The sequence below is a fragment of the Pipra filicauda genome, unplaced genomic scaffold, assembly GCF_003945595.2.
Source record: "Pipra filicauda isolate LSUMZ 115617 unplaced genomic scaffold, ASM394559v2 scaffold67_size6003252_pilon, whole genome shotgun sequence".
NCBI classification, from domain to species: Eukaryota; Metazoa; Chordata; class Aves; order Passeriformes; family Pipridae; genus Pipra; species Pipra filicauda.
Genome location: NW_024104842.1, coordinates 1,185,776 through 1,204,905, shown reverse-complemented (window position 1 = coordinate 1,204,905; position 19,130 = coordinate 1,185,776). Strand labels below are relative to the sequence as shown.

At 39.5% G+C, this 19,130-nt stretch overlaps 2 protein-coding genes across 3 annotated transcripts; both read left to right on the top strand.

Moving 5' to 3' along the window:
* The first annotated feature begins 439 nt into the window (after positions 1–439).
* On the top strand, positions 440–1,907 carry LOC113995433. The gene is made up of 2 exons (XM_027735514.1): positions 440–469; positions 1,080–1,907. Exons 1-2 carry the CDS (start codon positions 440–442, stop codon positions 1,905–1,907), a joined length of 858 nt encoding a protein of 285 aa, XP_027591315.1.
* A 4,477-nt stretch (positions 1,908–6,384) lies between these two features.
* TLR3 (toll like receptor 3) lies at positions 6,385–17,525 on the top strand. 2 transcript variants are annotated; one of them, XM_027735467.2, is made up of 5 exons: positions 6,385–6,493; positions 9,364–9,812; positions 11,159–11,350; positions 12,966–14,791; positions 15,408–17,525. In XM_027735467.2, exons 1-5 carry the CDS (start codon positions 6,424–6,426, stop codon positions 15,634–15,636), a joined length of 2,766 nt encoding a protein of 921 aa, XP_027591268.1. In that variant the 5' UTR covers positions 6,385–6,423; the 3' UTR covers positions 15,637–17,525. The 2 variants fall into 2 exon arrangements, with proteins under 2 accessions (XP_027591268.1, XP_039244682.1); XM_039388748.1 differs by lacking the exon at positions 6,385–6,493 and adding an exon at positions 7,132–7,180.
* Positions 17,526–19,130: the final 1,605 nt, after the last annotated feature.

The window sequence follows — 19,130 nt, the reverse complement described above, 5'->3', positions numbered from 1 at the left end:
AGTGATTCTGAAACCAGACAATTAAATTCTGTGGGGAGATGCTGTTAAATAGAAACTACTGCACATCAAAAATGTTTAATATGCATGCTTAATTGAGAAAGCTGGAAAAGAACAAGATTTTAAGAAGACTGTCACCTTTTGGGGAGGGGGTTCTTAGAGGTAGAAAAATATTTCCACAATACAAGGGTATCCAATTCCTAAATCCTAACTTCTTTACTACGTCAGTATGAAAAAAAGCTAAAACATTTAATAGGAAAAAAAATATACATAAATCCAGTGCTGCAAACATGAAACATCGAGATACCTCTTTTAAAAAACGTTGGCATAAGGGAGTGAAATGTTTTGACCTTTTAACCCTGTCTAAAAGGTTAACTTAAAAGTGACTAACTTCTCATTTCTCTGGCTCCACAGTTCTCTCTTTGGGATTAGAATTCCCTGGATGGAAAGTAAAGGCACTGACACAGTACAGGTATGAGTAGTGATGCATCCTTGTTGGAGCAGTGGAACATGCAGAGAAAAGGGTTGCAAAGGCTGTCTTTGTAACTGTCACAAAAAAGAGAGGAGAGGTGGTTTTGAACAGGAATCCATCCTAGAGCTGAAATCTTAGTTCTCTAACTCACCTCCTGGCTAGGCTAAGTAAAGCAACCTAATTGTACTGAAATGAGCTCTCATAAATGCTCTTATTGGGCCAGAATTTTTCAGATGTGATCTGTTCTGCTCTGATAATGTGACTTATTCTGCAGGTGCAGTTGATCTTTACAGTCAGTGCAACACATCAGAAAAGTGTACACCATGGTGTCAAAGCTGATGAGCAAATATTGTAGTTTATCTGTGCATGTTCACTGGCATTTTGCATGTTATCTTCAGGTAACAAACACTTAGCCAGAGCCACTGCTCATGGCTGGCTACTAGGTAGCTTAAATCCCAAACAATGTCTGGAGTTCCCAGCTACGTGCTCAGGTCATGTTCACAGCTTTTATTCACAAACATTTTTTTAACTCCACAAAAGGAATATAAAAGAAGTGCATGGAAACAAATTCTCCTGGTTTTGAGGTTTGGGAGAATGCTTATGAACACAGTCTGCCTGCCAGCCCTCAGGTACCCTTTTCCAGATTTGTGTCAACTCTGAGCCTGATCTCCTGTTGGGCTTTCTGGACAGTCTGGACCCAGAGATGTTTCTCAGATGTGCTGATTCAGAGTCAACGTGCCTGGAAAACCTGGAGAAAGAGATCTTCGGAAAAACAAATTCCATATCAACCTTCATCTCTCCTCCTTTGGGGTCCCCATCAGCTAAGCTGGAGGCCATTAATGAATTGATAAGGTTTGATCATGTAAATACAAAGCCCCTAATACTGGAGATTCCTGTTGAAGCAAGCAACCAAACCAATATGCTAGTGAAAATTGAGAAAGAATCTCTCTCTTCATCTGAAGACAAGGCTATCCCTGAGGTCCCAGCATCTGTGAAGGAAGAACCTGTAGACAGCTTCATGCCTGAACTGGGCGTTTCTCATTTGCTTTCTTCTCATCCTAGCCTTAAAGCCTCAAACTACTTGTTGGATGCCTGTAATGACTCTGGGTATGAAGGATCCCCGTTGCCCTTCAGTGACATGTCCTCTCCACTTGGCACTGATCATGTGTGGGAGAACAGCTTTGCTAGTGAACTCTTTTCCCAGCTGATCAGTGTTTATCTTGGTAGTGTTAACTCCCCTTGGGTAACTATCCTGGCAGATATCAGCATATGCCCCTTTGTGAAGTGTGTATGGGGAAAATCAAGTGTATTCAGAAAAGTGTTGCTCTCTTCTACCCATGCTAGTAGATGGAGTGATGGTATGAAGAAACATAGGGTGTCCTGCTCTGCCCCCCCATCAGTGTTGGCTTATGAGCGAGGAAACTTTGTTTCTCAATAACTTGCTAATTCTATATGAACCTGAAAATGTTAATTTTGTTTTACATTTAAAATTTTAACACCAAAAACTGCAGTGTGATAGTCATGTATAAACAACTGGAATAAAACTTTAATAGTCTCTACATCTTACAGCTTTACTATGTAAATGCTTGTTTTCCATTTGCTATGTAGAGTTGGTTTCTCCATTTAATATTTAACTGTATTGGTGCAATTAAAATGCAGTGCAGCTCACTGACCCTTTTTTGCTTTAGATCTCAGTGGGGAGGGGGGAGTACCTGGGCCTTCCAGAACTTAAGTTTGGGTCCCTCAGTGTCTCATCCCACCAAAAGGCACTGATAAGCAGCACTTGCACAGTGTCTGTAGCTGGATGCTGTAGCAGCTTCTTCTCGATGTGGTAGAGGGGTTTGTGTGAGGGCCAGAGCTGCTACAGCAAAACCTTCAGCCTCAATAAGGAAAGTGGGTGGCAGGAGCTTGAAGTCTGAATAAAGTCACGGTGGTGTCACCCTGGTGTGGCCAGTAATGCCAACCAAAATGCTCAACTGGAGGGGAGGTGGGGGCAAGACAGACATGGGGTGAAAAAGGTGCACATTCTGTGTTAGCACAGGATATTCTGAAGCATCAAATGAACTTCACAGAGAGAATTTCAAATATCACAGCAGGGCTCTCTGTTGTCCACATCCATTTATTCCAACACCACAATATTAAAAACACTTGAAGAGACAGAAGAAACTGAAATTTTATACTGAGAGAGCTGTTGCAGGCTTTTGCACAGCTGCTCTTAGTTTCAGTGCTATTTCATGTTTTGAATCCAATTTTGACAAAAATAACTTGGAGTGGGGAGGGAAGGAAATGGGGGATGGAATGGGAGGGCTTTGGTCACTAACATTCAAGGAGATAGGACTTGGATTACGAGCTTCTTGTAATAAAGCATTCCATCTGAATAGTGGATAGAAATAGAGACTACAGCTATGCAATGTAACAAATTTAGATTAAATACGCAAGTAGTCAGAGAATAGGTTGCTTTACTTTCAATCTGGCAAATAGGGATGACTGCAACAGGACCCTTAGTATCAAATAAATTGTTGTGAGTCCAAAAAGCAAACAGAAGTGAGGATTTGATCCATGGTTTTGCATTACTTTTGTTAGCATTATTGGAACTTCATAGGACATTAAATTAATTTCTTAACTAGTGCAATAGATGAGTAAACAGAGTAATTGATGGAACTGTCTCTGTTCAGTGCCGCAGTACGTGTAGGCAATGTGTGTGTTGCTGTGAATTTGACATTTGGGACTGAGTCACTGCAGGCACAGCCCATTCCTGTATGAGGTTCCTGCTTATTTTTGTGTCTTCAGGAGCTGATCCCAACTGTAGGGTAAAGTGGAAGTTTTAGTGACATGCACAGGCTTCTCTATCTCAGGTTATCAATGATGTTTCACTTGTGATGGTTTAGCATTAGAGTTGCATTTTCTGTGCACCTTAAAAAAAGCTACAGTGACTAAACTGTAATAATGCAGCAAGAAATGGTGTCCCAGCAAAATAGCTTCATTGAGCATTCAAGAACCTGCCTGGAAAACCTTAATATCCACTTATGTGTATTTGCAAAGAACGTGTCTCCAGCCTTTACGTTTAAAGGTGTAGAAATTCTGTCATTAAGAACTTTGAGGGGAACAAGAAGGCCAAAACTGAAGGAGTAAGAAATAGCATAGGGCTCAAAGACACGTTACCACCTGATACCTGCACAATTGTAGGTACTTTGACAGCAATGCTTATGTAGTTGCTTTTGGGGTTTTTTCATGCTAGCTCAGATTAAGATACAACAACATTAACTGCCAGGATGAGGAAGAGTGGAGATGAAAAGTTAATGTGAACTCTTTTGGCAAACTGCTTAAGAGAGAAACTTGTGCTCATTCCATCAAGTTTCATGAGGAAAATGTGACCTTTGTTTGCAATGAATAAGGAAGTTTATGGTTCTTACATTCAGCTTTTGATACACCATTACAAAGGCAGGGCCTGGTATCATATGCACACTTCATAGTGACTAAATCCAAGAACTCAGCAAGAGTGATTCGGCTTAAACTGAAGACCAAAGTGGGGTCACCTTTCACAAAATTATAGAGGCAGAGAAAAACAGTTTTCTTTAACAAAGGCACCTGAAACATCTGGAAAAGCTGTCTAGGCAGGAAATGGCTGAAGGCAATTTGTTAAGCTGAAGACAAAAGTTGGTGGAAGCACTGAGACCTGCTACCTCCATGTCTGACAGAAATTGAAGTCCAACACCTGTATGTGAATGGCACACTGAAAGAAATATGAATACATGCAAGACATGGCCATCTTAAGCAAAAAATCCTGTACCAATTATCAGCCTTGCCTATGCTTAAGCCATCAGCAAGAAAAACCACCAGCAAATCCAGCTTTGTAAAGGACTGCTTCAGACAACATTGAGAATGAAACAAATGATACCTCTGCTGCATATGACTCTCCTTTGTTCTTAAGCCAGCCAAACTGCACTTCTCAGCTCCTAGGCAAGGTTCTCCTCCAGTAATTATTCTGAGTCAGTGGTTTAAGAAAGATCAGGGCTCACAACTTTGAGATTTTAAATTGCTTTGATTCATTTGAGTAGTTGTTGGTGGTTTGAACCAGCATCTTGAGTAAAGTGTAGTTTGATAGCTGCACACGTAAGCTTTTTTGGGTACCCTATAAACTTAATTCAACTTACAAGCCTCCCTTAGAGCAGCCAAGTGTTTTGAAGCCAAGGCTGCGTCCACAGCAGGGGCAGGTAGCAGTGAGGGCACAGATTCCCTTTCCTCCTCTGTCACTGCAGCAGCTGCCTGTTGTCACTGACACAGAGCACTGTGATCCTCAGAACCATCCGTGGGCATTAGGTAAAAGGCACAGGATGTGTGGTATGGAGCAGAAAGCTGCTGCCTTCTGCTGGAGGAGTAACTCCCCTGCAGCATGTCCTACTTCTGCAGGCAGGGAAAGCATGTCTGTCCTGTGGCTAAAAACACCGCCGGGTGGGCAGTAATCAGGCATTGGAATGGGCTGCCCAGGGAGGTGGTGGATTCACCGTTCCTGGAGGGTTTTAAGATGAGACTGGATGTGGCATTTAGTGCCATGATCTAATAACCATGGCAGTGTTGGATCAAGGGTTGGACTTGATGATCTCAGAGGTCTTTTCCAACCCAGTTGATTCTATGAATCTATCAAGGTTTAACTGTGAAATGGGAATGAAAGAAGCTTTAGAGCCTTTCAGCTCCAAAGGAACTTGGTTCTGGTCTCAGTTTGTGTCTCAACTCCAAGAAAAAAATACTAATTTATATTCAGCAGTTGCTGAAAGAATTCAGAGAACAGAAGCTGGAAGTAAGGGCTCTAACCTCTTTGTTACCCAGCCTACCTCCTGGGCTCCACAGCAAATCTCTCAATAGTCCCAGATTTAATGTGATATAGGGTAAAAAACAGCACAAGTTCCCTCCCTCCCCAGAGCTCCTGATGGGCAGGCAGTTAACACATTGCTGCAGGCTTTCAAACACTTTCAGTGAATAAATAGATCCCAATTTATTCTTTCCTGTGTTAGTCTGCAGCTACCCAGTCTTCACTCAAGAGGGGACAGCACAACTACTTAAATATGTAAGGCAAACTGAGGTGTTGGTGTGTCCTAAGTACAGCTGGATGAGCCCTGCAGAGGATTCATCAGTGCCAATGTAGCCAAAGCAGTAGCACTTCTTGTCACATCCAGAGGCTTATACAGAGGAAATCCTCTCCAGGAAAACTGATGGACAGGCCTTTGGGAAAGCAGGAACACAGGAATTCATAAACAGTATGAAAAAGACAGTATGAAAAGCTGTAACTGAAACTTTTATTTGGACTTTTAAAAACATTTTTTTTAAGATAAAAAATATTTGATTATCCCTCTTAAAAATGAAATATATTACTCTCTCACATAAACAAATTCTCTTTTAAAAAGGAATATTTTACATGGCTCTGTAGGTACCATTGGTTATTTGTTTCTACATTAAAAAAGTAATATTCCTCTGTCAGTAATCTGTTGTTCAGGGTATCTGCTTTTGGGGTATGTCCACGAGGATTTTCAGAGACACTGGAAACAGCCAGGAATAAATTGTAATCGAGTTTCAAGCAGGATTGCGTGATGCTGCTGGTGCTCATCTGTGACACGTCTGTGCGCTTAAATCGGTTTCTGTCAGCCATCCCAAGTGGCAGCGCAACTCTGAGCCACCTCCACCTTTGGCACCTCCGAAACCTTTCAGCCCCGGGCAGCTGGGTGCGCCAGGGGGGGCAGGGGCTGCGGGGCTCCGGGGCCGCGGGGCTCCGGGGCCGCGGGGCTCCGGGGCTGCGGGGCTCCCGGGCCGCGGGGCTCCGGGGCCGCCCGTCCCGCGGCTGTCGGGGCCGCCGCCCCTCCCCGTCCCGGAGCCGGCCCGGCCGCTCGTCCCGCTTCCCACGCCGCGCCTGGCCCCAATTTCGGTTTCACTTCTTCCGGCTCTGGGCAGAGTATTTCCTCATGGTTTTCGTGGGCCCAGGAACTCGTGCAGTGGCAGGATGCTTCCAGACTAAAGGGGATAAAGCCTCAGGTGAGTGGGTAAAATTCTTTACTTCACAGTAATAAATGTGGATATCGAGGTGCAAAGGCAAAGTGCTGCTCAGGAGTTTGGATGATTTCTTTGATCTTGGATTTCTCTTGACTTTCAAGCCAAGTCGGTGCCACTGAGTGTGCTTTGGTGCTTGTGGGATATGGGTCCCCAGCTAGCAGAACATATTTTTGTATTTTTAAAGAAAAAGCAATATAGGTGCAGTGGGAAAGTCCCTCTCTGGGAGATGCTGAATGCTTTCTTGCTAAATTCTCTAGTTTTTAAAGTTCTTACTCATAATGTTAAAACTGTAGTTCTTTCTTTTGCCCATCTGTAAAAGTGTCCTTTAAGTCTGATAACGGGTGTGTGCTTTTTTCACTAGACCCCCCGTCAAAGCTAAAACGTAAAACTGACTCCAGATTTACTGCAAGAAAAAAGCAGAAAAACGCAGCCCATCGGGCCTTGCTGGAAGTCAGCCAAAGAATTCCCTTTGTGACTGTGCAGTACGTTTCTTGTGTCTATCAAACTTGGAGAGGAGCTGGCAACAATTGCTGCAAAGCCTGGCAGCTATCTGATCACCCTAAACCAAACCCTGGGACGGATGCAGACCAGGATGCAAGCTTCTGTCACAGACAAGCTTCCCTTTTGTTTTCCTTAGCGTTTCCAGCAGCCAGGGTGCAGAGGGATGAGGTAGGACAAGTGGGCCTTTATTTTCCTTAGCTATAGGGACACGGGTGCCGTGTCTGGCAGCAACTGTAGCAGGTCAAGCTGCGTGCAGGACCAACAGATTCAGTTACTTGCTGCCCCCACCCCTTCCCTATTTGCCAGTGGTGAGCGAGTGGAGAGCCAGGCTGTGTGAGCTGCAGGACGTGGGTCAGGCCGACATGCAGTAACCAGTAGGGAATTGTTTTTCATTAAGGTTTATTTTAAGTCATCTTTTGCAGTCCTTTGTGTAAGCCTTTGCAATGCTTTAGGTCTGTCTATCCCTCGCTTGTATCCTCACTCCTATGGGATTTTACTAATGTCTATCCTTAGATGGTCAGTGCCACAGTGGCACTCACAAGGTTCCCCTCTGGCCACTATAATATGACTTTTTGTCATTGGAGCCCTCTGAAAAGGGCAGGTCAGCTATGGACTTTTTGTCTAAAGTGTGCCCTCTGAAAAGGCAGGTCAGCTATGGAGCCAAACTCTGCTGGGGTCTGACCTTCTAAACTCCTGCCTGGGTGCAGGTTGCAGTGTCAGCTCTTTAGAGTGTCTTGTTATTCTAGTGGAAACTTGTCTCTTTAGAAAACATCAGTTCTGAAGGATTCTTCTTTTTCTGTACAAATGTACTGGTTTAATTTCTTATTTCTTGCTTTATTGTTTGCTATTGTGCAATACTCTAAGGTGCTCAAAGCTTGATCATGTTAATTAAACACAGGTTCTAAGAAAAAGAAAAGGGGAACTGTAGAACTAAGAAAGCTCATATTCCTGGGATTTAGTCTTTTGAGAAGCTCTTCCTGTTAAGTCTAGGAAGGTTAAATTACCAACTATAGATTTTTGTATTGGGGCACTAATACCATTCTCTAGCTGGGAGCCCATCATGCTGAGAATTTAACTCACTGGTAAAGTGAGGTTGGCAGGTAGGTTCCAAATTTATTGGCAGAAGGCAATACAGATGTGTGTGTATTGAGATTGTGGAGACACTTATAGCTTCAGGGCTGAAAGTATAAGCTTTCTGTTCTTTAAAAAAGAAAAAATTGAAGAAAGGAACCTAAGCTTACTGTTCTCTGCTAAAGCATGGAAAAAAACATTCTGGCAAGCACTCACAAAGTATTTGTTCTCCCTCTACTAAAGATTAATTCTGTAGAGAATAATATGGAAGGTACAGAGAACTCTTGATTAGCAGAAAGGCTATTTATTAGTCAAGCTCTATGACTCAGCAGGCTGGTCAAACCCTTCTGAGTTCTTACAGCTCTATTCTGGTCAGAATTTATGTGGAATTAATTTTCTTCCTTATCCAGTAAAGCTGCATTACAAGATCACCAGGTGAATTTAAATCTAATGGATACTATATGAAAATGAACAAAATGTGAAAAAGCCTGAGATTCATTAGAAATGTAATGACTAAACAGGAGGAGCCATAGAATGGAAAGAGGTTGATACTGTTATGGAAATGTTCAAAGGATTGGGGGTGGAGTATATAAATTCTTAAATGTATAAGTTTCCTGGAAGTGTTTGGATAAATGTATTGAATCTATGAACAGTGCCTACACTTTGGCTCTTCTCCATTTCTCTGATTAGGTTGGTACAGATTTATTTTGTCTACTCTTACTTTCTCATACACTTTTCTATAGCTCAGTATTCCTTCTTTTGCTATGAGATGGAAAGATGGTTAGAATTTTGTGACTAGCTTGTAAAATAAAAACTGGCAAGAACTGTAAAATGAAGTGGTGTATTATGTATTCTTACTGCATATAACTATAAATATTTTATGTGTAGTTAAGCTCAGAGCTCAATGATTAACATTAAGGGGCCTGTGTACAATTTATTATATTTATTGTATTTTATGCATATTAAAGCAATGTAAAATTAATCAGAAAAGGGAAAATGGTTGGAAATTTGCACTGATAGTAGATAAAGTTGGTAGCTTTTCGAACATACCTATTTTTATGTTAGACAATATTATCGCTTTTAAATAAAACTCTTTATTTAGAGAGATGATTAGACATAACTCTTCTGCAGAAATGAATGCTACTTTATGGGTTAAAAACACTGAGTGTTTTCTCAATATAAGACATACTTTTTGAGCCTGGCTGGCATAGCCTTCAGTTTAGGATGCAAGTTGAGTCAAAATGATTGTAATTTGCACTGTGTTCATTTTGCCTTTGCAGATAAAATAATGGGAAGTGCTATTCTTTGGTGGAGTGGCTTATCTGTCAGACTCTTGTTTGTCTGCTGGCTGTGTGCATCAGTTGGAAAGCAATGTCAGATCCGAAATGAAATGGCTGACTGCAGTCACCTAAAGCTGACTCAAATTCCCTTGGATCTTCCAGACAATATAACAAGTTTGGACATTTCTCATAATCAGCTAAGACAGCTAGGTCCTGCAAATCTGACCAAGTACAGCCAACTGGTTTACCTGAATGCAGGCTACAACAGCATCTCTAAACTGCAACCAGAATTGTGCCAAAATGTGCCCCTGTTGCAGATTCTGAAGTTAGAACATAATGAATTGTTTAAGCTCCCTGACAGAGTCTTTGCTTCCTGCACCAACCTGACTGAACTCAACCTAGGATACAACAGACTAAATATAAAAAATTATCCTTTCAAAACCCTGGAGGTAAGCTTTAGAAATGCACATTTTGATGTAAATAAAGTATAAATAGGGAAATTACTGTATTTTTGCAGTGTGTGTGCATAACAGCTGCCTTTGCATCTGAAAATACCCAACATATAATCCACAGTTTTTCTAAAGAAGAGGCCTAGTGGCTTTTTCTTTTAAAGCACACAGGAGTTTCAGCCGTCCTTATGAATCAATGTTCTCCATTCCTTTTTCCCTGTTGCATCCCTTTGAGGCACCTCTCCATACAGGATATGTGCTGAGAGAACAGCAGCAGGAGCTGATGTACCGGGCAAAGTGGATGGTGTGGAATCTGAGTTGCCTTGGGTCTAAAAGTGGTAGGTGGCCTAAGTTCTCAAGGTTGAGGTGTAATTATTCAGACCTTGAAGGCCAGTGCTTAGGTTGAATGTAGTGTCTCTTAGGACTTTAGGAACTGACAAAGAGTAAAAGGGGGTTTATTCTACCTTTGTTTTTCCTGATAGTTTACATGCGGTTAAACACTACTCTCTAGCAGAGGTTGGGGGATCAGCACAGGAGGCAGGAAAGGACTATTCCACTGTCTTTGCACCAGGCAGAGAATCATGCAAAAGGAAGAGCCTAAGAATACAGGAAAGTAGAGACACTGCGTGGATACTAATTGTTGTTCAGTGTTCCAGTGAGTGTGCATGTTGTTTTGAACAAGTCTGAACTTTTCCAGTTCAGTATTCCAGTTCAGTCAACTAAATATGAGTGCAGCCAGCTTCCATGCTGGGAACAGAACTGAAGTTCTAGCCTTCCTCACTTTGCTGCTGCCATGTTACTGATGAAGACCAGGCTTGGGACACCTTCATGCACATTCTTTAGACTTGCCTTAAGGGCAGCATATCGTCTTCTGCAGGTGCAGGAGGAATCTGAGCTCCTGGGCATGAGCTGAAGTATTGCAAGGTGTACAGTACTGATCTTTTTAGGCTGCTACTGCACTCCTCTTCCCCGTCCTCACATCCCATTTATGGGGCTGGAGCACAATAAAGAGAGTGGAATGCAATGTTTAATACTGCGGTAGTTGTAACTGCAGCCACCTCTAGGCTTTTGTCACTTTATCTGGAGCAGGAGGGCTTTCAGTGAATTAAGGAATTTTAGCTAAAGTAGTTCTTTGGTTTGCAGTAGATACTTTAGCGGATTAAGACCATGAACACTATGAAAGTAACAGGTCTGAAAGATACAGAAGGCTTCTTCCTGCAGGAGCTTGAAAGCTGCCATTTCCCTAATACAAATTTATTTTAATTGTATCATTGCAACTAATTCTAATCAGACTCTAATGAAATATTTCTATTTTTTTTTGTGTGTGTTATACATCTTCTCTCCAGAACTTGAATATTTTGGACCTGTCTCATAATTCTTTGAAGTCGGCCAATTTAGGATTGGAGCAACAGTTGAAGAACCTTCATGAGCTCATGTTGGGTAGTAACCAAATCACTGAATTAAAAAAAGATGACTTTGGTTTTCTTAGCAACACCTCATTGAATAGCCTTGATTTGTCATCAAATCCACTGAAAGAGGTAGGAAGAATTTGAACAGAAATTCAATGGGTGTGAGTATAAAATGGAACTATCCTGATTTATCCTTTATGGTTATATGGCATTTACGTTACAATTTTGGTCCACTGAGGTCAAAGATAAAACCATTCTGTTGTATAGAGCATTACTCCTGACATCTAGTAGTGGTACACATAATTATTTTCCTCACACTGAAATCGGCACAGGCTGGTTCCATGTTGGTCAGAGGTCTCAGGCAAAAGCTGGATCGAGATGCTCTGAGAACCCTTACCTGGTATTTTTTATGCAGATTTTTTTTGACATACTTTCTAAGCAGGGAAAAAGTTGATATTATGCAAGGCTAATTACACAATCCAGGTGTTACTTCCTAGTTAATAAAAGAGAACGTTCACTTGTGCCTATGGGGTACCCCAGAGAAATGATCATTGCAGAAAAGTATACTCACTCCTTTAAAAAAAACACGTGGGTGTGCATCTCTTTCACCTACCTGACTGTGCTCTCTGACCTGCTTCTCAGTGTTATAATGCGGTTCTTTCAGGAGTGATGGTGTGGCAATTCTAAATTAGTTGACCCTCAGCATATGCATACTGAATACGCATTGAATTTCCTTGGTTTGTTTGGTTTGGTTTTTTGTTTGTTTTGTTTCCCAGTTGATTGATCTCTAAAGAACTTTTACATTGAAATTACAAGAATATTTTAAAGTGTCATAAGCTTGTACCACTGCTAAGAGGTAATCCCACCACCATCTTTTGCTTGGGCACTTCATCCCTCCCTCTTTCTGATAGCTGTAATGAGGCTATGCATTGGATCATTGGGGAAACTCTACAGATTTTTTTGGCTTGGTTAGCTTGTAGTTACACTAGTTCTCTATCTGGTTCGCTATGTGACTGCATGTATGTGACAGTGTGTGGATAAGTAGATAGGACTGCTCCTTTCTTGGGCAGTGCTACTGAATGCTAGTTTCAACTACTCGGATTTTACAGTACTGCTATCTGAAAGCAGCCTTGTGCATTTGAATCATTTTGACAAATAGAGTATTAATCACTCAGCTGATACCTTAATCAAGATGAGGGGCCAGTGCTATGATAGAAGCTTGTGATTCATATTGTGGAAGCAGGTGTGAGTATTACATTTCATAGTAGCTTCTGCTTGCACAGAGAAACTAGGTTTCTTCTTTGCTGTCTGAAGACCTAATAACTTTTTCACAGTATATCTGGTTTTGCACTAGGATATTGATATCTCTAACAGATACCAATAAAAGAAAGCTGAAGAAAGATATTATCACAATTTTTAGGATACTTCTAGAGAAAGAGTTTCAGTAGTTGGATAGAAAATTGTAATTAACTTGCATCTCACTAAGCAACTTCCTATCTTCTTCTAAAAAAAACTACTTAGATGTATGATAATCATGTTATAAATTATAGAAGTATCATCACAAGAAGTGTAAGCTCCAAGAATTGTTTGTCTGAACTTGGCTGAGAAACAATCTGAGTGTAGTAGTTCTATTCTGCTTGAAAATCTCATTTGAAAACCTTTCCAAGTTTTGGCTTTATTGGTCAGCTTTCTTACATAATCCCCTTGTTTAGGTCAAGACTGTTTTTTTTCTGTTTCCTTTCAGTTTCATAAGGGATGTTTACATACAATTGGAAATCTGTTTGGCCTCATACTGAACAATGTTGAACTTGGTGAAAATCGCACAAGGAAACTTTGTACAGAATTATCAAACACAGCGATTCAGAACCTCTCACTCAGCTACGTGAAACTTTCATACGTTCGCAAGTCAACTTTCCAGGGACTGCAAGGAACAAATCTTACAATTTTAAACCTTTCCCAAAATTCTCTGTCTGTGATAGAAGATGACTCATTTCAGTGGCTTTCAAGTTTACAATATTTAAACCTGAAGCATAATAATATTCATGTATCTTCACGTTCATTTTATGGATTATCCAGCCTTAAACATCTGAATCTCATGAATTCACTTACTGAGAAAATAGAAGATTTTTCCTTTCGTTGGTTATACCACCTGGAGTACCTTATAATGGATAATAACAATTTTCCAGGAATTACTGCTAATATGTTTACAGGTCTGAACAACCTGAAATACCTGAGTCTCTGTAACTGCAACATAAACTTACAAAGAATAACTAATAAAACATTTTCATCACTTGGTAATTCCAGTTTGCAGGTTCTCAACCTCACAAAAACCAGAATCTCTACAATAGAAAGTGGGGCATTTTCTTCCTTGGGACATCTGAAAATTCTTGATCTTGGTCTCAATGAAATTAGTCAACAGCTCACAGGTCATGAGTTTAAAGGTCTCTATAATATACAAGATATTTATCTTTCCTATAATAAAAACTTGACTTTGCGAAGTGAATCATTCATTTTTGTCCCAAGCCTTAGGAAACTGATGCTAAGGAAGGTAGGTTGCAGTAATCTGGCACTTTCTCCTTCGCCTTTTCATCCTCTGCAAAACCTGACTCTCCTGGACATCAGCAATAACAACATAGCAAACATAAAAGAAGATTTGTTTGATGGACTTGACAAACTCGACATACTGGATTTGCAGCACAATAATTTAGCTCGACTTTGGAAACATGCAAATCCAGATGGCCCTGTTCTTTTTTTAAAAAATCTTCCCAATTTGCAAATTCTTAATTTAAAATCAAATGGGCTTGATGAAATTCCAGTTCAAGTTTTCAAGGGTCTGTTTCAATTAAAACACTTGGATTTAGGATCGAATAATTTGAATTTGCTTCCAGCAACTCTGTTTGATGACCAAGCCTCCCTGAATTCATTGAACCTTCAGAAAAATCTGATAACCTCAGTTGAAGAAGAAGTATTTGGCCCACCTTTCAAGAGCTTGAGAAAACTAGAGATGGATTCCAATCCCTTTGATTGTACCTGTGAAAGCATCGCTTGGTTTGCTGATTGGCTTAATATGACCCAAATAGATATACCTGGACTACGGTCTCAATACATTTGCAACACCCCACCTAAATATCATGGTAGTCTGGTTTTGTATTTTGATAGCTCGGCCTGCAAAGACAGTGCTCCATTTAAACTTCTTTTTGTGATCTCTACCACTATTGTGATGCTACTCATTTTTATTGTCCTAACCATCCATTTTGAAGGGTGGAGAATAGCTTTTTACTGGAATATTTTAGTAAATCGAATACTTGGTTTTAAAGAATTTGACAGACAACAGGAAGAGTTTTATTATGATGCCTACGTTATTCATGCAAGAGAGGACAAGAACTGGGTGTCTAAAAATTTTATTTCTCTGGAAAAAAATAATCACTTTGAAATTAGGTTTTGTTTAGAAGAACGGGACTTTGAAGCAGGCTTATCTGAATTTGAAGCCACAATTAACAGTATAAAAATGAGCAGGAAGATTATTTTTGTTGTGACTGAACACCTCTTACAGGATCCCTGGTGTAAAAAGTGAGTAGGATATAAAATTTTGTCTGTAAGGGGGAAAAGTTCTTAAGAAATCTTTTTAACTAGATAATTTTTTATGTGTGATTTAATAAAAAATAACATTTAATTAAAAAAACCCACCATGCAAAATTCACTTTAATAAATTTACTTAATATATTATAACTTCAGAATAATTCCTGAGTTAGCAAAGTTAATTGCTCTGCATGTGCATACACTGTTGGACATTTGAAAATCTCAGTCAGTGTTTTAGGTATTTGGTTTTTTTTGGTTTGGTTTTTTCTCAAAAAGTTGAGCTGCCACCTGTGGAGATTGCTTTCCTTAAAATTACAGTTTTGAAAAATGCTGATTTTTATTTTCCTTTAAATGAGTCTTTTCACCTTTCTTATGTAGTGATCTTTTAAAGAAAGGAATTCTGCTAAATAAGGGTATATCAAGATAGTAGACTTAGGTTATATTTTTAGAGGATAATTTTTTTTTTAGTTAGAAGGCAACTAATTTAAGAAAAGTAATGACCATTCTATATCACAAAATAGACATTAAGACCCCTGTTAAGAACTGTTTGTCTTTTTTTTTCCCCACGTGAAAAAAACCATTTATTTTTGTCTTGTTTTTGCTTCAGATTCAAGGTGTATCATGCGCTTCAGCAAGCTATTGAGCAAAGTCGGGACTCCATCATACTGATCTTTCTTCATGATATCCAAGATTTCAAGTTGTATCATGCACTTCACCTGAGAAGAGGAATGTTCAGATCTTGCTGCATCTTGAACTGGCCCGCCCAGAGAGAACGAGTCAGTGCATTTCATCAGCAATTAGTGATGGCACTTAAATCTAATAGTAAAGTGCACTGATTTTTGAAAGTACAGATTTGAATTATGGGGTCATTTTGTTGTGTATTTTCTATCACTGGAAAACTAGCAAGCCTTCATGAACATCTGAAAAGGTTTGTCGTGCTGGAAAGATACATAAGATTCGCTATAATTTAAATTTACTTATCTATGTACATGTTTTTGCTGATATTTTAATTCAGCTGCACTGATGTTAAAATGGATCATGGTTGATAGTCATTTCAGTCAGTGCATTAAAAATGAGGTAGAAATTCTGAAATGTAGTGAGAATGACTAATGTTCTAGGTAAAATGCCCATCTGATGTAGGATAGAAAAGACACAGACTCTAAGGGGATATGCAAAAGAGAATACATTAATGATAAAACCAGCAAATTCTGTGTAGAAGGTAGAGTGGACACTGCTTCTTGCTTTTGTAACACAAGGGGAGATTCAGTGAAACTAAAACTGAAAAGCTTTCCTTGTGAAACACAGTAAGTAACATGGAAAATTACTTCTGTAGTTCAAACCAAGAAACAGCAGTTTGAAAGTGAGTTTTAAAAGTTTTAGGAGAAAGTCACTGGACCCTGTGAACAGGCTGTTCAGAACATGCAGTGAAGGGTTTGCTTATGCCTTCTGGGTGGTGCTAGTATGCTGATGAGGCAACTGATTTAATCAATTTAGTATCATGCAAAAAATTTTTTTGCTCTCCCCTGCTGAAATTCAGAGAGCTGGCAGAAGGACATTTGTACTTAAGAGATGTCACCTTGATTCTGTGAAGGCACATAAACTTGTAGGCGGGCCTGTAAATAGAAATTGAAACTGATGTGAAAGGCAGCCAAGGCACAGCTGCTGCCCCTGTAAAAAATGAGTAAAGGCGTACATATTTGTATAATAAAACCGAAGACAACTTTGTGGAGAAAGTGGTGCTACTGTAATTTCATTACCAAAAATTTTGTTACTGGTGAAACAACAAAAAAGCCATACCCTCCTCCTCAAAGAAATAGTTTTTAATTTTTTTCTGAACAGTTACTGGTAGAGTGGGAGAAAATGTCAAAAATAGATGAATTTCAAATTTTTTGTTTCCTTTTTCTCTATGACTGTACGTAGTTTTGCCTTTGATAGCTAAAAAAATTAATTTCTTGTATATTAATCTAGTTTAGTTTTTTCTTTAACATACTTTACAGAAACATGGGCTAGTTGGCAGTTGAACCAGGGCATTAAGGTTCAAACATATGAACTACCAGCTTGATCTGGAGAGAGCTGAGACTGAGAAAAATGTGCTCTGAAAGGATGTTTATGATGTTTAAGACTGGTCAAAATGTTATAGTGTGTCTGAGCACAATTTATTGTAAATTAGACACTAGACAGTAATTTGTATATTTTTGTTAATATTTAATTGTTGCTATAAGGACTTTATAAAACTATGTCAACTTTTGGTAAGTGTGTGATCCTTCAATAGCTCAGGAATATTTTAAAATATTTTTAAAATTTTCCCCCTAGCATATCCCTCATCAATTTCAATACCACCATTACTACAAGAATGTTGTTTTACTGCTTTAGAAGACAGCTTGCATATAGTTCTGTACTTAATGTTTGAAACAGCTTCTCTCCTGATTTGTTATATGCATAGATGAAAAACATGGGGTTTTAATAGGTTTCTTATGTCCCATGATGATAAAAACCTAACCGAGACAAATAATTAATAAAATAGGTTTTGCGTGCACTGGAACAGTAAAGGGGGTGTAGATGTCTTCACTTGCTTACAAGTCCCGAGTGAAGACAAAAAGGCTCTGTTTACAGCTGAAGTGATAGATGATGATTCCGTAATTACAGTAATAGGATTATCCCCTTTGTGATGCTTTCATCTCATCTTTCTGACCTTTTTCAGGCAAGTGACAAATTCTTTCTTTATGCTTAGGCCATGAAAATTGAGGAGGCAAGCTGGTAAGGATGGCGTGCCAGGTATGCACCACGTCAATTGTTTTTTCTCTTATTTAAAGACTAACATGTGAAAGGGTTCCTATGTTTCCTAAGTCTGTAATGACACATAGCAGCAGAATTTCTCTTTCCACATCAATATAAATTGTTTTGAAAATGTTAGCAGTTCACATGGATATTAAAAATGACATAAAAATGCAGAGAATGCATGGAGAAATGCTGAGGTGAAATGTGATAAAAGAGGTCAGACTAAACGATCAAATATATGATCAAATGTTTTTTTCTGACCCTTAAAGCCTGACAAATGACAGCATGTGTAAATTCTATAAAGATTTTTCTCTTCACTACAAATGTCCTCAAAGTTGATTTCAGAACATGAAAAAAAAATTATGAATGCTTAGTTTTGTAATATAGATAAGAATAGAAATGAAAAGTACTTGCTACTGAGTGTAAAATAATTTTAAATGATAAAAATATGATTATGATTTCTAAATAGTTATTTTAATATGTAGATTCAGTTTAAAATAATTTCCCGCAGAAAAAGACATTAAGGCTCACAATGAGAATTAGACTAATGTTTAAAAAAAAAAAAAGCACAAGGGCAATAAGGACAGGGCCAGTGGTTATCAGTTGTACCAGACAAAATTTTCACATAAATTTTCCCTGTTTGTCTAGAAGTTACCTACTCCTGCTCTGCTCCTGTACATTTGTTTGACAGTATTATTGAGACTACATAAATGGGCTTTCCATGGCTAAGATCTGTAGGTGCTTTCAGGATTCACAGTCCATATCTGAACTGTCTAGTTTCTTTGCAGTGGGCAGCATCAGACTATATTATGCTGATTTGCTGAGGAGTTGAACACCAAATACACGAAAAGTAGTTCCAAACTTGTAATGACAAAGATAGTACCTAGGACTAAAGAGGAATCATTTATATTGAACGCAGAATATGTAAAGGACTTGAGCGAGGCAGAATGCTCAGGTCTGGAGATTTGGAGTGGAACCTGACTGTTTCTGCAGATCTTGAATGACAGGGAGTCATGGTTTAGGAATGGTCCCTAGTTTAGTGTCCCCACTGAAACACTCCAAACCGCTTGCTCCCCACCCCCCTGTGGTGGGGTGGAGAGGAGAATTGGAGGCACAAAAGGTAAAGATCATGGGTTGAGATAAAGACAATTTACTGCAAACAGCAATGAAATAAAAAACTAACAGTAACAGGAACAATATTAATAACAGAGTGTACAAGAGAGGCGATTGATTCACATGTGAGTGCTTACCATGCAGAACACAATGTTACCCGAACCGGTTTCTTCACACTACCCAACTGGAAGGGACTCCTTTTCCCCCTGTCCCAACTCCCCTTTGCTCCCTACACATGACATGAGGTGGTATAGAATTATCTCGGGGTCCTAGCCATGCTCCTACTGGCTACTGGAAAAATTAGCCCCATGCTGGCCAGAGCCAGGACACAGGGAGTAATGAACAAGTTACAGTGCTGTTCATAATAGGATCTATTCCAGGTCTTCATGCAGGGGCTGCAGCTGAGATAAATATACTACACACCAATGACCTCAATTAT

Bases quoted from the DNA above. Each gene is read 5' to 3' on its own strand.
- TLR3 (XM_027735467.2), top strand. From the start codon at position 6,424: ATGGTTTTCGTGGGCCCAGGAACTCGTGCAGTGGCAGGATGCTTCCAG. The intron at 9,813-11,158 runs GTAAGCTTTAGA...TCTTCTCTCCAG, and splicing joins ATCCTTTCAAAACCCTGGAG to AACTTGAATATTTTGGACCT. The intron at 11,351-12,965 runs GTAGGAAGAATT...GTTTCCTTTCAG, and splicing joins CATCAAATCCACTGAAAGAG to TTTCATAAGGGATGTTTACA.
- LOC113995433 (XM_027735514.1), top strand. From the start codon at position 440: ATGGAAAGTAAAGGCACTGACACAGTACAG. The intron at 470-1,079 runs GTATGAGTAGTG...TTATGAACACAG, and splicing joins AAGGCACTGACACAGTACAG to TCTGCCTGCCAGCCCTCAGG.